The sequence below is a fragment of the Microcaecilia unicolor genome, chromosome 1 (genome assembly GCF_901765095.1).
Source record: "Microcaecilia unicolor chromosome 1, aMicUni1.1, whole genome shotgun sequence".
Lineage (NCBI taxonomy): Eukaryota > Metazoa > Chordata > Amphibia > Gymnophiona > Siphonopidae > Microcaecilia > Microcaecilia unicolor.
In genome coordinates, this window is record NC_044031.1 from 233,664,946 (window position 1) to 233,685,481 (window position 20,536).

Here is a 20,536-nt window from a genome sequence, read left to right on the forward strand (position 1 = left end):
AGCAAATCTGAAAAAAAATTGAAAGGTAGAGCATAACACAGAGCTGGAGGTCATAGCAAAGGTTTTGGAATGTGGGAGAGCCACAGAGGTCCTAGCCCCACCAAACTTTTGCCGCCAGCTGCACCCTTCTCTTATCTGCAGAGCACAGGTGTCCCCCACCCTCAAAAAAAAAACAGCTGTAGGCATAGAAGTGAGAATTAGAACCTCTTTCTTGCCCATGTGGTCCAAGCATCTTCCCCTCCTTTCTGTTTTCCTCAAACATCATTCCCTGCCATAGCTGCTCCAGCATGGCAGCAACAATGTTAGCAATTAAAGGACCAGTTAAGGGGCCATGGAGGCTTAGCATTCAGGAGTTCTTACAGGCCAATCCCCATGGCAGCACGAAGTGTGCGTCACAGGGAGGAGGGCCGGCAGAGCACCTAAATGCAAGGACTTCATGGTCCCTTAACTGCTCCTGCTGTTGCTAATGCTGCCGCAGCTGTGCTAGAGGAGCTGTGACAGGGGACCAAGGTTTGAGGGAAATGTGGAAGAGGAGACGATGCCTGGAGTACGAAAAGGGAAAAAAAGAGAGGGGAAGAACCTGGACCACTGGGTGGAAAGGGAAGAAAGGGGAAGAAACTGGACCATGGGGATAGAGGGAGCAGGAGTTAATAGACCACAGATGGGGAAGGGGAGAGAGGGGGACACTAGACAATGGGGGAGGGAAGGGGGGATATTAGACCATGAGCGAGGGGAGATGGGTCTGATGCATGGATAGGAGACCGACGTGGGGCAGAGGGATAAGGAGGCTGGGGTTTGGAGATGAGTCTGATGTAGGGACAGGCTAGGAGAAGGGGGCTGGGGGCTGATGCAAGGCTGGGGATCGTAAAGAGGGCTTAAACTGGCAGCTGGTGGGAGTGGCAGAAGGGGGTCTGGTGCTAGAGTTGGGAGAGTAGTCTGAGGCTGGGATAGGAAAGGGGGGCTCAGAAATAATACAGGGACTGAGGATAGAGGTTAGAGAAGAGATCTAATCCTGGGCCTGTGAGAAGGGGACAGGGAGCTGTAGGTAAGATAGGAATGGAACTTTGGCCCTCCCCCAAAACATGAAGGTATTCTGCTGCCCCTGGGTCATAGCCAAGACAAGTGAGGTGTTCCAAGTCTCCCTATAGCATGCTTGGTTTTGTGCTGTAGCCAGAGGCTCTGATATGTATATTTTGATCAGGGCAGGATTAACCATTTGCTGGACCCTAGGTAAGCAAGTGTATTACATCCCTCATTGTAATACAAATACTTTTTAAAACTCCCAAAAACGGGGCCCTGTGGGGTTCTGACTGTAAAGGGAAAGCACCAATTCCTTCTGCTGACTAGAAGACAATGCAATAGATAGACCATATGGGCAGTAAAGACTCTGATTGCCCTCCCCCTCCTCGTGTTTCCCCCCTCCCCCTTTACACAAACACACACACACACACAGGTATATATAGGAACTTTCTTTCTGCCACCAGTTGACTCATCAGGGCAAAAGTCTGCCTTGGGAGGCATTGAATTGGTATATCTGAGAGGGCCTTCCCTAAACATTTGGGCCCTAGGCATGTGCCTAGTTTGCCCATGCTTTAATCCTGCCCTGATTTTGATTGGCTCCCATGACTTTCCTTTTCTTTATGACTGCTGTTGTTTGTGTTTGACACTAACTTCAGTCTTTGTCCCACCGCAGTTAATAGGTTGCATTATTGGCAGACAAGGCAGTAAGATAAATGAAATCAGGCAGATGTCAGGAGCGCAAATCAAAATTGCTAATGCCACAGAAGGCTCTGGAGAACGGCAGGTCACAATCACAGGATCCCCTGCAAACATCAGCTTAGCACAGTACCTGATTAATGCAAGGTAAGTTGGCTTTGTAAGTGCTAGAAGCCTATAAGTGACCCATAACATGTCTTCCTCAATAAATGGCTGCCAAAAGTATCATTTCTCTCTTACAGTCCAGTGCTTCCCAGATCGGTCCTTGAGAACCTTGGGTTTTTGGGACAACCAAAATATGCTGACTCATAGAGGAGGGGGAGTTTGCAAATGTAGGACATCAAATATTTCTCTAGGACAGAGGAGGGCAACCTTTATACAGAGAGGGCCGCATGAATGACAGCAGCCGCAATATTACTTAATGTTGGAACCAGAAGTGCACAGAGCTCTATGGATTTTCTATGATAAATAAATAAAACTTTAACTCAAAACGTGGAAACAAACTGCCAGAGTGGCTATTTTGAAAACAGTTGTGAAATACAGTATTTAAAATCACCAAAATTCTGATTCATGATGTTTTCTGTGTACACTTCCCATGGTCTCAGGGGCCGCATAAAATTCAATGGTGGGCCGCAGGTTGCCCACCCCTGCTCTAGGATAGCCTGAAACCAGAAGCTCTCAACAACCAGATCTGCAAACCTCTGCTTATAAACTGCATATGCGACTAAACAACTAAAAATTACTGCTTTAGCATTAGGGGGGGTTATTTATTTATCCACTCCTATTTATGCGCTAAACATGGCTGGTTAGCTCTGAATATTGGGAGCTAACCGGACTCCGCCCTTGAAACCCTCCTGGAATGCCCATGACATAGCCAGTTTCCACTTTGGCACTAATCCGTCATTTTCAGCACCTAAGTAACCAGTTAATTACTGCTGAAAATGGCCGGATAGCCGCAGACAAGCCAGTTAACTGGTCGGCAGCCATTCCCAGCCGGTTAACTCACTTTGAATATCAGCCGGCTAATGTCCACTAACTATAACAATTATCATGAACTATTTCAGTGCCACAACTTATCTTTGCTTATATAAATGCCAGTTCATTGTAGGCAGAGATATGTTCAGCCAAAGATCCAAAGGTATAGTTCATAACAAGCGTACTCAATAGGTTGGTGAATTAGAAGTTAACAATAAGGGAGAGGCAAGGTCTTGGATATCCCCCCTTGTAAATATCAACCATGAGCCCCTATTCCCTGGGAATTGTCTAGTTTCCTCAGTCACAACCCTCTCGTTTTCGTTTAACCCAAAGTCTCCAACTCACTCAAATACAAGCTTTGGTGGTTGGTTCATGGTGTTCTTAACACTTTTCTATATTTATTTATCACACATAGGGTCATATTTTATGTAGAATAGAGAATTGTCAATGAGACATCCAGGTCAGGACGTGCTCAATTCCAGTGTGGATGTAGAGGTTTTTCTAAAATACTTGCAGAAGTACGCCTGTATGTCTGGAACGTGCAGCAGGAGCAGCCAGTTTACAAATAAGCATGTCGAAAAAGTGAACAGCATGAACCTGGCCCTTACACATGGAGTTCCCAAGTTTAAGGGGTGCCGCTTCCATGTTCAAGTGCCCCATTTTATAAACTTATACATGAAAGTGCTGCAAATTAAAAAGTGAGATCAATTAACAAAATGTAAATTCCCATCATCACCATATCAAGCAATTCAAATGACTTTAATATGACATCACTTGGACTAGCGTAATAATGTGCTCATATGTTTTCAGCAGACGTTCAGAGACCAATTAGTCCTAATCGATCTGAAATCTTATGAGCACATTATTACACTAGTCCAAGTGTAATTGTTTGAATTGTTTGATACAGTGACTTTGGGAATTTCCATATTGTTAATTAATTTCACCTTTTCCCCATACAAAGTTAATTGATTTCACGCTCCTGTTTGTGGTGGGGCACAGGGAGGGAAGGCCCAAAGGGAGGTGATCTGCAGACTGCCACTGCTGCGCTTCTTTAACACGGAGCGAGGTCGAGGTGAGGCGCTATGATTTTAATTCATGGGGGCCTGGCCAGGTGGTGGACAGAGGGGGGCGGGTGAAGGGGACTGCAGTGCCGGGCCCCCCTTGGAGGCCCGGAGAATTTTGTCCCCCCTCGGCGGCCCTGCCTCTAAGCTGTGCTTGAGTCCTGCACCACTTCCCTGCCTGTGGGGGTGATGCTTCAACATTGTGTTTTCAACGGCTTCTTGCCAGTGACTCACTATTGAAAATGTGATACTGAAACAGCACCCCCTGCTGGTAGAAATGAAAGTGGAGGACTCCCGTACAGCTTAGAGGAACATTGACGTTAGCATTAAAACGCTAACTTTAACATCAGATATTTATCTACAAATGTATTTGCATGTCATTAACATGAGCTATTAATGCTAGATAATTAACACGTTTTAATGGTCATTGTAGTACATCAGCCTTATAGTGAGGTTATGTATTTAAAAGGACTCATCAAACGGTGGAAACCCTTTCAGTAAAGGGGGTCCTAAATGGTTCAGAAGAGAATATAGACCTAACCCAATGACATATCTCCACTTAATAAGCCCTTTCTTCTAAAAGTGATCTCCAGGGCTGAAATTATGTAACAGAGGCAAAATAGTGCTACAGGTGAAAAGCACCTTTGCTGCACATGATGAAAATCCTACATGATATTGGGAACAAAACATCCTGTTCAGGTTTTTCAAATCTGAATAAGATGAAATAAGCTTTACATAATATTATTAGTTTGAACGCCCAAATGCAATTCAATACCTAATCCCTTACTCTCAGAAACATGTGCCAAACACTAGAAAGCTGAGAAAAGTAATTTAAAAAAATGTTTATTTGGGGTCTTTTTTCTAAAGCAAACATTTCAGTGCTGGGGAGTAAACATCACTGTTATTTTTAAGTTCCCTTTCTGTTTAGCTTTGTTTTGCTTTTCCATCTTTTGCCATTATTCATATTGCTTAGATTTATTTCTATCATTGATGTATAGCAGAAAGTGTAGTTGACAGCAGAACTGTAGTGATGTTCCATCATCAGATCATGAAAAACCCTTTTGTTATTTCTCTTCTTTAACACATAACATGTTCCTCCTTTGACCCTCATTATTTTTTTTCCTTTTTTCTCTCTTTTTCTCTCTCCTCCCCCCCACCCCCCCACCACATGTCGGTTCCTTTTGTCAACCAATCTGATCCCACCCTTTTGTGTTTGCTCACCCCACTTCCTTTCCTCCTCCCCCTCCCACCTTCCTGTGTGCCCCACTGTGACCCTTGCTTGACCCTTCCAAACCTCCCATTCCCATTCCTCTCTTGTTTGCAGCTTAGAGATGGCTAAAGTCAGCACCCAGACTGCTTCCATCACGAATCCCGCTGACCTCAACATGAACCTCTCTCAGTCTGCCACCCCTACCTCCACCCCTTCCTCTATGGCTGTGCTGGCAGCAGCGGCCGCTGCCTCTGCAGCCAACGTCAGTACCCCTCCCCCTTTACCGACTTCCCACTATGCCGTTCCCGTCTCCAGTCTGCTTGGCATGAAAACTGTCCCACTCCTGGCACTAAATGCTGCGGGGGCCGCAGGGAATTTACCCGCTTATACTGCCAAAATTCCATCGACGAGCGGGGTTAAGAAATCTGACCGTCAGAAGTTTGCTCCATATTGAAGGGGATGTGAGAACAAAATTTAATAAAAATGCAAGTTTTCCCAAGCCCTACCAAGATTATGTGGTAGATGAATAGTCATGAAGGAAACAATATGGCATAATTTTCCGAGTCTTTTTTTTTTGTGTGTTAAATTGCTAGTATTAACTGTTAACTGATTCAAATTTGTCTTCCACTTGCCATGACTATTAATGCGAAAATAGCAACTAGTTCCAACAGTTTATAATTTATTTGGTTATAACTGAAGGACTTGGCATGTTCTGCTCATTAGCATTCAGTGGGGCCTTATTCAATCAACAATTCGTCCCCTAGTCACAAATTTGGGAAAGTGCCCTTTTATGTGCTATGTTAGGGTGACCAGTGCTTCCCGGTTAAACTGAAGAGGGTGGACCAGTCCTAGATTTACAGCATTTCAGAATAATGTGACCCCTGCTTCTTTTCTTTTTATTCTTTTAAAATAAATTTGAATTGCAGACAGTGGTGGCGCATAGTAAATCCAGGATGGCCTCGACCTTTCCAGACTGCCTGGGGTTGGTAATGGCCCTTCAGTTACTCCTTGAGCCAGCCGGTGCCACCTACCGTTTTCTTGTGGCAGATCCCACATGTTGTTAAAATGTTTGCTGCAGAGTTTGAAAGCAGGAGTAGGTTCCCTGAAAGGAAAAATAGCAAAATGACAACCGCTTCCCTCCTCTGCTTATGACATACAGAGTGAGTCAGGTTTCTTGCTTCCCCATTCACATTTTGTCATCTAGTTTTTTAAACATTTGACATACATTCTTTAACAGGTCAACATTCATAAATATGAGAGCATTTTTATTGCATAGCTGTTAGATAAAACTTAGTTAAAATAATGCATAATAAATTGAGTAGTAAGGTGTTTTTAAAGCGAATCTTTATTGAGATGCAATGAATGGCATCTGTTTTATGGGAAGGGGAGGGAAGGAGCCCAAAGAAGCAGCACCCATATAATGTACTCATCCAATCAGGCTCTGCAACTAAATTTAAAACTGATGTTAGCAAAATATACATAAATACATAAATAGGATATAGTAAAAAAACCAATAAAAATAGATACAGGTTGCTAAGCGCTGAAACCTGAACAGGTCAAACTTAATTTTTTTTTTAACAAGAAGAAGAAATAAAGAGTAGGAAGCATCCTAAACTTCAGAACATGTTGTTTAGTGAAGGAAAGAAATCAATGCAGGCATCTGGAGGATAAGTCAGCAAGGTACCTATTAGATGACAAGTTTAACTAATGTGGAATTTGGAATCATCTGAGTCATAATGGCAGGAGGATCTTATTATGAGGGGAAATCATAGCAGAACACAACTCATTTATTGGTAAATGCCATCCCTTGTGGTAATCTTATTTAAGTGACAATGCATGGCAGGCACTGCATTTTAGCCAGGGAGGGGATGGTAAATTGCCAGATGCAAGGGGTTTTGTGTTTCTTGAGAGCTCATTACATGCCCAGTGAAGCAGCAGGGCCTCAGAAGTGTTTGAAACAGATTTTTGCAGAAGAAAAAAAAATAAAGAAAACATGCAATATATTTCATATCTCTGTGTCTATTAATATAACAGTTTCAGCTCCTTTCCATTTCAAAATTCCTCAAATTGCAAACAGTGTTGCCACGACAGTGAAACTGTGGTAGATGAGATGATAGAGGGGCCCCGGCCCCCTCCCCCCTCTCGCACACAGTGTAACAAAGAACAATCAGAGGGACAAGCACAAAAGAGGCAGCATGTTGGGTTTTATTCTCCGAATTGGGCAATTTATAGATTTGTTTCTTTACAAGCTGATTTAAATAAATTCATTTACTCTCTTGGGCTTGTCCTTCCAGTACTACCCTGTGTTTGGGGTTCTTGCTTCTCTCATCCCCAGTTGGATAACTGCGTTTTAAATCATGCTTGAATCTTTACAAATTATAACTATAGCATGTTGATAACTACAAAGCAGAGAGAATGTTTCATCAGAGCTAGATGATGCACAAGCTTTTTGTACATGACTTCCAGAAATAAAAAAATCTCAGCGCATGCATGACCTCTAGCGGCTTTTCACGGGGTCGGCGTGCTCTTGACATTTCCCTGGCGAACTATTAATGTACAAATAACATACTGTATCGAGAATTAGTATGGCAGAACGCAATAGCTTCCCCAGTTGCACAAATCCTGATTGCATGACTATGAAAAAGACCACTGCATGCAGAAATAGAACCGCTACATGAAATACAAGTGGGACAACATGATGCCAGATGTCTTCGACAATCCGGTCCATAAACCCCTTGTCAATGTCTTACACTATAAAGAAATGCTTTGATTCGAAACATTTTGACTTCCTCATTCAGCGTTACAGAATGCAGAGTTCTGGCTGTCATATTAGTCCTGGAGAAAATTGGATTCTGTACAGGTTTGTGATAAATGTCACTGGATCAAAATGAAAATGCGGCATAGGTCATGGGCACGAGCTTTTGAGACCACAGAGGTTCTTTCTTCAGATCTCACATAATTGCTTTCAAAGTAGGGTCCCTCATGGTCTAGTAAGGTCATGTGCGTCATTATCTTGGGATAATCTTTATGCCTGGCCGATAAAAGACATCCCAGCCTGTGAACAGTGCTCTACTATGGAAGACCATATACTGTATTCGCCCTCTCTTATTATTCCATCCACCAAATCCATCAAGCTTCAAACTCAAACCAATATGAGAGAAAGAAAACAGAACTGTGACCTCTGACCCTGCTTATACAAAAAAATCTTGTGCACTGAGTTCTGGGTTCTGTGCTGAGCTTAGAACCCTTTGGTGTATTATTATAATAATTTTACAAGCAGGTTGAAATGAAAATATGCATTGCCATACTGATTCAAACTGCATTATGAGCTAATTGTGAATATGCCATATATTTAATAAGCATAAAGAATTAGCTTGGCATTTCAGGCCAAAATATTCTTTGCCTCAGGGCTGTTCAAAAGATTCCACTTTGTCTGGGCAGAAGCAGTAATAGGGAAGGAAATGTGAAAGAAACATGATCCTCATGCTCAGAATGAAATGGCAAGTAGTAGCCAGTGCTCTGATATGTAAGAATCCAGCTGCTGTTGGAACTAGTTTTTATTTGCATTTTCTGTCTGTCCATTCACCCTTTGATTTTTTTTCTGTTTGTTTGTTTAATTTACCTTGCATAGCACTAACTCAGTAATGCAATATTCTTTTCCCGCACTAGTCTGAACACAGGACCCCATTGACTCGTCATGTCTCTCCACTTTAGCACTCCTGAGACACAAAGCTTTAATCTGATGAAATTTATATTCAGTACATTTTCTAAAAACACAAAAAGAAGGAAGCAAAAGAACAAAAATGAAAATCACAGGCTGGAAAAGCAATATTTTCTAAAACCTGGCATTAAAATGTTAAAAAGTGTATGGATTAAATAGTAGGGCTAAATACCATTGCAGTATAATGTGTCACTTCTGTGCATTCTAGACTTCTCTGTTCCTTGGTTCTTTGCACTAAACATACTAGGGTAATCCTCTGCAGAATGCCAGACTAACCATGTGTAGGGACTTCTGTGTTGTAACTATAGCGAAAGAAATTTGAAAGGATATTAAGGAACCTCAGCTGTTCAAAAAGCTCTAGAAACTGCTGTACATTGTACCTGTGCTTAGAATTAACGTAAAAAATGTGAGATCATTTGCACTGGAATGGTGTTCAAAGCGGGTTGTATTCATGTATTATGTTTTTAATGGTGAGAAGTTGTTGTTCTTTTTTGCTTTTTTTTTTTCCTCCCTTATTTTTGTTCCTACATTTTAGGCTATCTTCAGAAGTTACTGGCCTGGGGGCTCTGTAATGTATCTCATCAGTGCTCCTAGTACATTAGCCACCAGACAGGACTTTTCCAAAGCCACATGAGGCAATGATTTCTATGGAATCTACAGAGGAGTTTCTGCCATTTCTAACTTTCTTATTATTCCAAGACGTCAAATAAAACTGCTTCTTTTACTCTGAGCAATTGTGCTTCCTAAATCTTGTGTTGATCTCCTTACTGTTTCCAGTTTAATACTATTGTGGTTTTCATAACATTAAGCAAACCTTCTGATGTTTGTTTTTATTTATTTTATTATTATTATTATTATTAATTTTTCTGGTCAATGTTCATACTTTTCGTTAGCCTGTATAAAAAGCATGGGCTGTTGGTGTTCCAAATCACTGTATTCAGAGATAGACAAAATAGTAAGGTAAATGAAATGTTTTTATAAATAAACGGTTTTCTTGATTTAAAAAAAAATAAAAGTGTTAGCTTTTGTGTACATAATGTGTTTGTTTTATTGTTTTAGTCCATAAAAAAGCACAAAGGGCTCTCAAGAATGGAATAAGCATGCTTTATTAATGACCTGACGTGGGCCATGTTTCGGAGTAAATTAACGCCTGCCTCAGGGATCAATTCAACCAAGCAACACTCAATACATAAGTTGATGCTCAAAAAGTAGTAGCTCCGCACAGTGAAAATCCACTCTGAAGACTGGAGAATGAGTTCCTGGTGTGGAGCAATCCATCAAGAAAATGCACCAAACACTGATACATTCGTGTGTAAAAGGATATTTCACAACCTATGCGTATCTACCATTGTAGAAACCTACATGTGTAAATGCTCCTAATTAAGGCCCTGATGCACAAAATAGCCGTTAAATAGGGCAGCCATGTTTGAACTTAACGTTTTGCGTACAGCAACCGATGCTCAAAGGGAATCACATACAAATGAGATACATGTAAATTCTGCAAGCAGCTCAGTAGGGAAAGTACCTAAAGTGTCCGCGTTCTGCACATGTCCTAGGAGCTTTCCCTACCCTGCCACCTGAATACCGCCGCTTATTCCCTTGTATGTTATCCCAGAAAACAGATGGAAAATGCAGCCTTCCCTTCCTCAGGCTCTCCGATTCAAGGTCAACGAATGGGCACTAACATATGGAGGTTTTAAGTCCATCAAAACATGCAAGGCATCTCCTAAAGCACTAGGGGGGTCTTTTACAAAGGTGCGGAAGCATTTTTAGCGTGCAATAATGATTAGCACCCGCTAAATACTAGAGACACCCATAGGAATATATGGGCATCTCTAGCATTTAGTGCTCATTTATTTTTAGTGCATGCTAAAAACGCTAGTGTGCCTTTGTAAAAAGACCCCTATTGGCAGTCAAAATCTATCAGATCTGAGGTGGATTGTTATCCTTCTAGTCATGAATGGAGCAGAAGCCTTTTTAATTCTTGTGCAGAACTTATTCTCATGTCTCCCTCACACTACCGACAGCTCCAGACCTGCTGGTAAATTTGACACATAGAAAGTAGATGCTCTTTTCTGTGCAACACACAGAATGCTCATTATATTATTAATGAGCACATAGTACATTTGCATGGGGTTCTTTGTAGCTGCTACGGCACACGGTTAAAGCCACACAAAACCCCTTTGTGTATTAGATGCTACATAAAAAAGCACAACCAGTCTAAAGCAAATGTTGGCAAACACGGTAAGCTTTGTGCATCGGCCCCTAAGTCAGAGGCCACAATCATACCGCACTTCCAATTTTCAGGGGGGAAAAAAGCAATGGGGTATTGAGGAGGAGACCTCCCTTAATCCCTCCTGTGAAAGAGTGCCCAAACCAGGCACTTTGAAAAAATGTACACATGCCCAAGAGCAGCAGTAAATCCCAAAATTGGGGAATACACATGTAGATTTCAGTTTCTTTCAAACCCCACACAAATCATAACTCCACGTAGTGCAGATTTACACATGTAAATGCCAGCTTTCTAAAATCAGGTTTTTCAACATGCCGGTATTTAAACGTGTAAATTGCAACTAGGGCCTTGTAAAATAATCACCTTAATGTCTCTGCAGAATGGAGAGTAGTAAATGCCATTTGGGGCCTCTACAATAGCAGTATTTTCACAGACAAACCTGTCCCCTAGCATGTGGAAAAGCTAAAATAATGTATAGAAATATATGTGTATATGCTCGTGATAATTTTCAGATATGGTTTTCAGGCACTGCATGAAGGCCTCAAATACCCTGGAAAATGTTGCCTACTGGAATTCAGACAGGACATGTCATGTCAGAGACAAAGCCTGACCTGAAAGAAACATTGAACTGGGAGGATAGAGGTTTAGGGGTCCTTTTACAAAGACGTGCTGAAAAATGGCTTGCGGTAGTGTAGGTGCAGGTTTTGGGCACGTGTCAGTCCATCTTTCAGCGCGCCTGTGAAAAAGGCCTTTTTTTAAATTTTGCCGAAAATGGACGTGCGGCAAAATGAAAATTGCCACGCGTCCATTTTGGGTCTGAGATCTTACCGCCAGCCATTGACCTAGCAGTAAAGGCTCACATAGTAACCGGGCGGTAATGACCTACGCACGCCAAATGCCACTTGATGCACGTCCATTATGCACGCCCAAAAATAAAAAATATTTTTCAGATGCACGCATCGGACACGCACCAAAAATGAAATTACCGCAAGAGCCACTTGGTAGTCGGGCGGTAACTCCATTTTGGCACACGGGCACGCGTAGACGCTTACACGGCTTAGTAAAAGGACCCCTTAGTGTCAAATATATACCTGTGGGCTGTTTCCAGTCTGCAAAGCTCTCTAGTCTGATCTAAGCACTTTCAGAAATCTCCCTGGTGATGATGGTGGAGCAGTGTCTAGCAGAGGGAGTGCAGCAGGCAAAAAGCAGAACAGCTGCCCGCCCAAACCATGTTTTCTCCTTCTCACACCAATGTTCCCACACAACTGCTCTATCCCTTTTGAGTGGTAGGCCTGAGAGGCTGGTTCAGTGAGACTTGAAGAGGGGCATAATCGAATGAAAACGTCTGTCTCCATGGGTGTTTATCTCCGAGAATGGGTCTGTGAAGGGGTGGACCGAACCGTATTTTCGAAAAAAATAGACGTCCATGTTTTATTCGACAATTTGTGAGTTGGGCGTTTTTGTTTTTCAGCGATAATGGAAAATGAAAGCGCCTAGCTCAAAAACGAATAAATCCAAGGCATTTGTTCGTGGGAGGGGCCAGGATTCGTAGTGCACTGGTCCCCCTCACATGCCAGGACATCAACCGAGCACCCTAGGGGGCACTTTGACAAAAACAAAAAAAAAGGTAAAAGACGCTCCCAGGTGCATAGCACCCTTCCCTTGTGTGTTGAGCCCCCCAAATCCCCCTCAAAACCCACTGCCCACAAGTCTACACCATTACTATAGCCCTAAGGGGTGAAGGGGGCACCTACATGTGGGTACAGTGGGTTTGGGGGGGTTGGACGACTAAGCATTAAGCAGCACAATTGTAACAGGTGGGGGGGAATGGGCCTGGGTCCACCTGCCTGAAATCCACTGCACCCCCTAACAACTGCTCCAGGGACCTGCATACTGCTGCCAGGGAGGTGGGTATGACATTTGAGGGTGAAAATAAAAAGTTGTGAAACATCATTTTTTGTGGTGGGAGGGGGTTAGTGACCACTGGGGGAGTCAGGGGAGGTTATCCCCGATTCCCTCCGGTGGTAATTTGGTCATTTAGGGCACTTTTTGGGGCCTTATTCATGAAAAAACAGGGTCCAGGAAAAGTGCCCTAAATTCTAGCTACAAACGCATACTTTTTTTCCATTATCGGCGAAAGGCGCCCATCTCTGTTCGGGTGATAACCATGCCCCAGTCCCGCCTTCACCATGGCTCCGACACGCCCCCGTCAACTTTGTACGCTTCCGCGATGGAGTGGAGTTGAAAACGTCCAAGTTCGGCTTTCGATTATACCGCGTTATTCGTTTTTGTGAGATAAACGTCCATCTCCCGATTTAGGTCGGAACTTGGGCGTTTTTCTCGTTCGATTGTAAGCAGGATTTCCTGTCAGTGATCTCACCTGGTACCAATCTCCAGTGAAGACACGTTGTCTAAATTCGAACAGTTTTATTGCAACAAATAAAAATTAACAGGCACTTACTGAATGAAGTCCTTGGGGGGAGGGGGGAGGATATCATGAATAAAACTGAGCTGCTTGAACTGTGTTGGAAATTTAAAGTACAAGCAGTTACAAAGGAAGTACTTTGCTGAGAGGAGGAGCCTACCCTCGGGGAGCTTGTTGATTTTGCTGTCTCATGAGATTCAGAGCTACAAGGTTTGTAGCCAACAACTTCTTCATGAACCTCACATTGCTCAAACTAGTTTAGAGCTTGGTGGCTGCACAGTGCAGTAGAAAGGTATGGGGGGGAGAGGGGAAGGAAACTGTTGGACATGGAGGGAAGGAATATGCAGAGACTCCAAGGGTGGCTCATCCACAAGAGTGACATGTATCATCCCAGTGAGAGAGACTGAAGGCCAATGAATGAGGGTTTTCTCGTAGTGCATTATATGTATAAATTTGACATGGTGGTGAAGGGACTGAAGCCCAAGGGCTGCTGGCTACTCTTATACCTTCACATGCAAGTAAAAATAGGAATTCTGTATCATGGATCACGTTACGTATTTTAAACTCAATTATTTTAAACACTTAACATCACTAAACCACATACACATCTATGGAAACAATTAAACTGTATTTAAAGATCCCTCAAGAGGCAATGTCTCATCATTTAAACCTGATCACACATAAGTCTGCTATAAAGACAACCACCTCAATGCACAAGAGATCCTGCAAAATTGTGACAAACTAAAATTAAATTAAAGTTTTGAAGTCACCTCAATACAGCAGCAGAAGAGAGGGTCAAAGTATACACAACAATGAAAGGACAAAAATGCACCAATGGCCATTCAAGCTTGGCGTAGTCAAGAGTCTTTTATTGGTAGACCCGACAAGCTGTGGCGTTCCTATGTCAGCTGCCACCCAGGGCGAATCGCTGCTGTGCACCCCACTGGGCACAGCACACCTCCCCCGGTGCAGCGCCCCCACCCCCGGAGAATCACCTCCCCCCCCCCCCCCCCCCCGGTGCATCACCTCTCCCTAGCGCATCCCTGGCGCATTGCTCTTACCTCCTGGAGTGCTAAGAGCAGTTATGTGGCTGTCAGCTCCACCGGAACAGGAAGTAACATCAAAGGGAGCAGGGAACCGGCGGAGCCGTCAGCTGTGCGGCTGCTTTCAGCATCCCCTTGCAGCAATCTGTGGCGGACAGCCCCCATCGCCCTGCCTCAGTATGCCACTGCCGACAAGGGTCGTGTTTTGGTGTGTAGAGCACCTGTGTCAGGGGTCAATAAAATAAATCTATCTGTGTAAGGTAAATATCACATAAAGAACTTGTGGCTCATATGGTCAGCAGCACTGAAATCTGCACACTCTTGCTCCTGAGAGCAGCCAGACAATACGAGCAGGTAGAAGCAAGGGGGAGGGGCAGGAAGATTCAGGACACAGTTGTGGTTGTTTCATACACGTTACATTTTCCCCTGGATTCTATATAGTGTGACCAAAATTGCGCACACAAATCTGGTCGTTTTCTGGATTTTCGTGCGCAATTTAATTACTTAACAAGCAATTATTGACAAAAATTGGTATTAATTTATTTTTATTTATTTATTTATTTATGTTGATTTATATACCGTGTCTTATTGCAACTGCAAAACAGAACGGTTTACATATATATAAAAAAAATTAGTGTATACAAATAAACAAACATAGGAATTCCATTCATGACAGGAAAGCACAGCAACCAGGATAAACTACATAATAAATCAATACAAATTAAAAATCTAATATACAGTTAAGCTACCCCATTTTTCTTTTTCTTTTTGACCTTATCTTATTACGCGCACAACTTGCTAGGCATATTCTGTAAAGTGGTGCGTATAAATTCTAATGTGCACTGCCAAAAAAGGGCATGGTCACAGGCAGGCTGTGAGCATTCTGAAAATTTACACACGGGGTTATAGAATACACCTGCTCCACGCCTAACTCAGGCACCAGTATTTACACAAAGTTTTACTTGGAGTAAATGGATATGCCTAGAGTTAGGCGCAGGCATGGCTGCTAGACATATTCTATAAACCGCGCCTAAATCAGGTGCAGTTTACAAAATACGCCTAGGTGAAAATATTTTCAGCACTGATTTTTCAGGTGCTATATATAGAATCTAGGCCTTTAAAACTGCACTGTTACATTATTTGTATTTTAAGTTTCATTTAATGTTATCTGTTTTATTGGTATTATTTTTGATATGATTTAATGTTCATTTGTATGTTTTTAATTAATGTATATATCTGGACTACAGCTTTACCCATGACGCAGCCTTTTAGGGTGAAATGTGTCTACGTTGGGTACTTCTTTTAATAAACCGTCTACTTCTACACCTGCTGGTCTGCTCCGTGTTTTGCAGCGAAACTGCTATCAATACACTCTGTGGACTTCAGTAGCCCACTTTACACCAGTCAGAGAGCTACACAGTCAGGTGCTTTTTGAATGTATTATTTTGCTTAGATTTTTAGATAATGCAGGATATAAATGTGATACATAAAATTAAATAAATAAATACCATTACCCTGCCCAGCAGTGGCACTGTCACAGTGTCACTGCGACATCATGTGTGTCTATATGAGAAAGATGTTGTACAGTAACATTTTTTGCATCAAGTCAGAGTGAGTAGCCTTGAATGTGCTGTCAGTGATGCCCTACTAGACTAGCAAATGGTGTACTGCAGCCAGAGGCATAGCTAGGGAGGGCGCAAGGGGAGCAGTTGCTCCCCCAAATGGGGTTTTAGAGAAAATGCGCCATAGTTGTCACTGTGGGGTAGCAAGCGCCACCCCAGAAAAACAGCTAATCATTACCTGTCCAGTATCCCCCTGTGGGTCCACTCTCTCCCTTCCCGCACCAGCAGCATCAGCAATGAAAGCATGCTGCCTTCAGCTAGCCCCGGGATCCTTCTCTCTGCTACAACTTCCTGTTCCTGCATAGGCAGGACCAAGGAGGGACGCTGCAGAGAGAAGGGTTCCAGGGCCAGCCGAAGGCAGTATGCTCTCGTTGCTGGTGCTGCTGGCAACCTGGAAGAATGGAGGGCTGCAGCGTGCACAGGGGGGCCAGGAAGGGAAAGAGATAGTGGACCCAATTGGGGGCATGCCAGACAGGTAATGATTGGTGTCAAACTGTTTTTCTCGGGGGGGTGTTTGCTACTCCACAGTGACAACTATGGCACATAGGCACCATTTTCTTTAAAATCCATTTGGGGGGACCAGAAAGGAAGAGAAATAGTGGACCCTGTGGAGAGTGGAGGTGATGCACCATGGATGGCAGTGGCAAGGAGGGAAGGTAAAAGAGATGCCACATTGCATGGGGGTAGGGAGAAAGATGCCACCAGACCACAGAGAGGGGGTAGGAAAACATAAAAGAGAGAGCTCAGATGAGGAGGCAGAGAAGAGAATCTGGACCCATGGGGAGAAAGAAAGAGATGCTGGGATAGGAGGGGCTGAGCCAAGGGAAAAGAGAAAGATGGGATGGGTTTGGGGGAGAGTGGAAAAGATGCTGGAGCCAGAGAGAGAGAGAGATGTGGTGCCATGGGGAAGGGGTCAGGGGAGAAAGAGGGAATATTGGCTGCAGTGGCGTAGCCAGACTGACATTTTGGGTGGGCCCAGAGCTAATATGGGTGGGCACTAGGTGTGAGTAGTGTTTCTTGGGATACTCCTTAATAATGCCTTAGAGTGCACTTGATGATGGATTTCTAAGTAAACAGTCTGTGCAACAGCTCTCCTGCATTAACACAAACCACATACCTGGTTCATGGAACACCGACATTTTTAAATATAGTGATTTTATCCCATATCTTAAACTTGACCAAATATGACTGCTATAAGGCAAACATGTCAATGGCACATATCCTTCAAACTTTGCTTTGTAACAAATGCAAATGCCTGATTAAGCTGTATTCATAAAACAGGTAAATTCTGAAACTGACATTCCCATTTAAAAAGCCAGAGAAGTCAGACTCATATAGATCCCCACACGAACTATATGCACACGGAATCTTTTACATCGGTCACATGCAGAACACAGACCACCCTTTACCAACTGCAGAATAAAAGACAAAAAATTAGAAATCGCAGAGATGCCAAGAACATAGACCACCCCTTACAAATTGCAGAATAAAACACAAAAAATTAGAGATGGCAAATTACCCAGTTCCAGGCTTGAGATTTTGTGCGGTCCTGATTTAAACTTTATAACCCAAATCAGTGTGGGATTTGTAGCGGCTGATTCTGCCCATGGAAATCAGTGCTGCAAGTCCCATAACAATGGGGTAGTCAGAAATACAGGACTGTCCCAAAACCTCCAGCCTCGAACTGTAGCGCGGCATCAACCCTGCCCTCCCCCCCCCCCCCCCCCCCCCCATAGTTTGGCATCGGCCACGGGAGAAAAGGCAGCGTCAGCGATCAAAGCAGTGGTGTACCTAGGGTAGTTGACACCCGGGGCTGGTCATTTTTTAATACCCCCCTCCAAATTCCAGTACTAGGCATACCGAGAATACAAAACACTCAGGACCTATAGAGCAATTCTAGCATACCATAAGCAGTCATTTCTACAAGTCACACAAGGAAAAGGAAAGCATCTTAAACACTACAGTGAGCACTAGAACATCAATTCACCTATTGTAAAACGAAACCAGACAGAAATCCTGCACAGTCAATGCCAACTGAAAGCCATGTCTTTTTCACAAACACAGATACACCCTAATCCACTACAGAATAAGTAATCATAAACTTTCTATTTAGACAAAAATTAAACTGAACCCCCAAGATGCCAGACTCTGCATACAATGCAATACCACAGAAACAGAAAATGTCCCCCTAGTGCTGTGCAAATTATAAAGACAGCAGATATAAATTTGAAAAAAACCTAACAAATACCAATCACCACTTTACAAATTAACAAATAGAAGTAAAACAAATATAGAAAATAAAATAATACCATTTTATTGAACTAATACATTTAGCTTTCAGAGGCCAAAACCTCCGTCCTCAGGTCAATACAGTATAGTGCTGTTACAGTATCCTATCCTGACCTGAGGAAGTGGGTTTTATTCTCCGAAAGTAAGTCAAAATGTATTAAAATTAATCCAATAAAAAGATTACCTTATTTACATGTTCTGTTTGTAAACATTTATTAACATCTACAATACTACTTTATCCTAAAGCAAAAAAATAAAAAAATATATTTTATTTACAGTTTGTTGTCTCTGGTTTCTGCTTTCCTTATCTTCTTTTTACCATCTTCCTTCCATCCAGCATCTGTCTTTGCTCTCTCTCTGCCATCCAGTGTCTGCCGTCTCTGCCGTCCCTTCCATCTACTGTCTGCCCTTTCTGTCTGCCCCTTCAATCCACCATTTGCCCTCCCTCTCCCATCCATCCAGGGTTTGCCCTCCCTCTCGCTGCCCCTTCTTTTCGGCCTCCAGTTCCAGCCCCATTATCCCGCCTGCCCCTAGTTCCAGCCCCAGCCCACATCTCCCACCTGCCCCTCCTTTTCAGCCCCTAGTTTCAGTCCCACTATCCCACCAGTCCCCAGTTTCAGCCCTAGCCCTTTTCTCCCTCCAGTCCGGAGCTTCAGCCCCCAGCCACTTCTCCCTGTCCCCTTTTCAGCCCCCAGTCCGCATAGTTTTAGCCCCTGCCCCTTTTCAGCCCCCAGTTCCAGTACTAGCCCCCTTATCCCACCTACCTTCCTTTTCAGCCCCCAGTTCCCTTCATCCACATGCCTTGCATTAGGGCCCCCTTTTCAGCCCCAGACCCATTCTCCCACCTGCCCCAGGCATAGCCCTATTCTCCCTCCTGTCCCCTTCTCAGACCCCAGTTCCAGGCCCCTTCTCCCATCTGAGCCCCCCTCCCTGACCCAGTCCCCACCTGCCTACTAGCTCCATTGACGGACAGACAACCCTCTTCTCCTGCCACAAGGCACCCAGCCTTAAAAAAAAAATTGGTGAAGCACCTCGCATCTGCTCTGCACTGCTGTAAAGCAAGCAAATCACCTTGTTGCGTCGGCCCTTCCCTCACTGTGTCCCACCCTCACGGAAATAGGAAGTTACATCAGAGGTCGGGACATAGTGAAGGAAGGGCTGACGCGACGAGGTGATTTGCTTCCTTTACAGCAGCGAAGAGCAGAGCAGACATGAGGCTCTTCATAGTTTGTTTTTTTTTAAGGCTGGGTGCCGGGTGGCAGGAGAAGAGGATCATCTGACTGTTCGTCGCCGGAGCTGGTAGGCAGGTGGGGACAGCGGTGCAAACAGAGCACCCCCACCCCCACCTGCTGACACCTGGGATGGACCTCCCCGCCCTTGGTATGAGATGTTGGCTGGGCGGGCCTGGAGGGAAAGTGGCTGGGCCTGGGCCTGGTTGACTGGGGGGGAGTGCAGGAGAAAGGGAGAGAGGAGGAGAGGAGAAGCTGGAGAGGGGAGTGATGGTGACACAGAGGACAGATACTGAACATGAGGGAAATAGGGAAGAGACATAGAAGGAAGGTGCTGTACCTGACAGATAAGGACATAAAGAGAATGACAGTGGACATGAAGAAAGGCCAAATAGACAGAAGACACTGGAAAGCAGAAGATGGAAGGGACTGGGGGAGAAGGAGGATCGATCAACTAGCAGAAAATTCTGGAATCACTGACCCCTTTACCACATGGATGGAGAACTGGTTTGGAAAATGGAGTGGACTCATATCTTCAACATTAGTATCAATCACTGTAGCTGCAGCCATCTTGGTTACTTGTGGATGTTGCTGCATTCCCTGCCTCTGAGGATTGGTTCAAAGATGGATTGATACATCAATGACAAAGGCCATGTATGAACAGATCAAAGATGTTCCTGAACCTCTCAAAGATAAATGTCAAGTGATAAATAAGATTCGCACTAGATTAATGCTTGAGAAGATCCAGGAGTCTCCATGAATCTGTTGAACTGAAATCAAAGGGTTTAACAGAAGATAAATGACTCCAGGACATAGTGTTTCATGACTATATGCAGGAACATCACATTTTTGATTGCAAACCAATGTTAGAAGGAAAGTTAGCCTTTGGAAAAGGTGGAGTATTTTCCTTGGAAAGTCAGATACTAGGAATAATGTGCTAAATAGATTATTCCATCCCATTGTGGTGGTATTGATTGGTCAGTTGCTCACTGTGATACTAATGATTTGGCTA

General features: G+C 43.7%; 1 protein-coding gene across 4 annotated transcripts in view; it reads left to right on the forward strand.

The window, feature by feature from the left end:
* Positions 1 to 6,401, forward strand: part of LOC115471036 (poly(rC)-binding protein 3-like) — a 1,141,923-nt gene extending 1,135,522 nt beyond the window's left edge. For all 4 annotated transcript variants that reach the window (XM_030204708.1, XM_030204727.1, XM_030204715.1 and 1 more), the window contains 2 exons: positions 1,694 to 1,863; positions 5,077 to 6,401. In XM_030204708.1, the coding sequence (XP_030060568.1) occupies positions 1,694 to 1,863; positions 5,077 to 5,416 (510 nt within the window). In that variant the 3' untranslated portion in view covers positions 5,417 to 6,401. The remainder of the gene's footprint in view (positions 1 to 1,693; positions 1,864 to 5,076) is intronic.
* Positions 6,402 to 20,536: the final 14,135 nt, after the last annotated feature.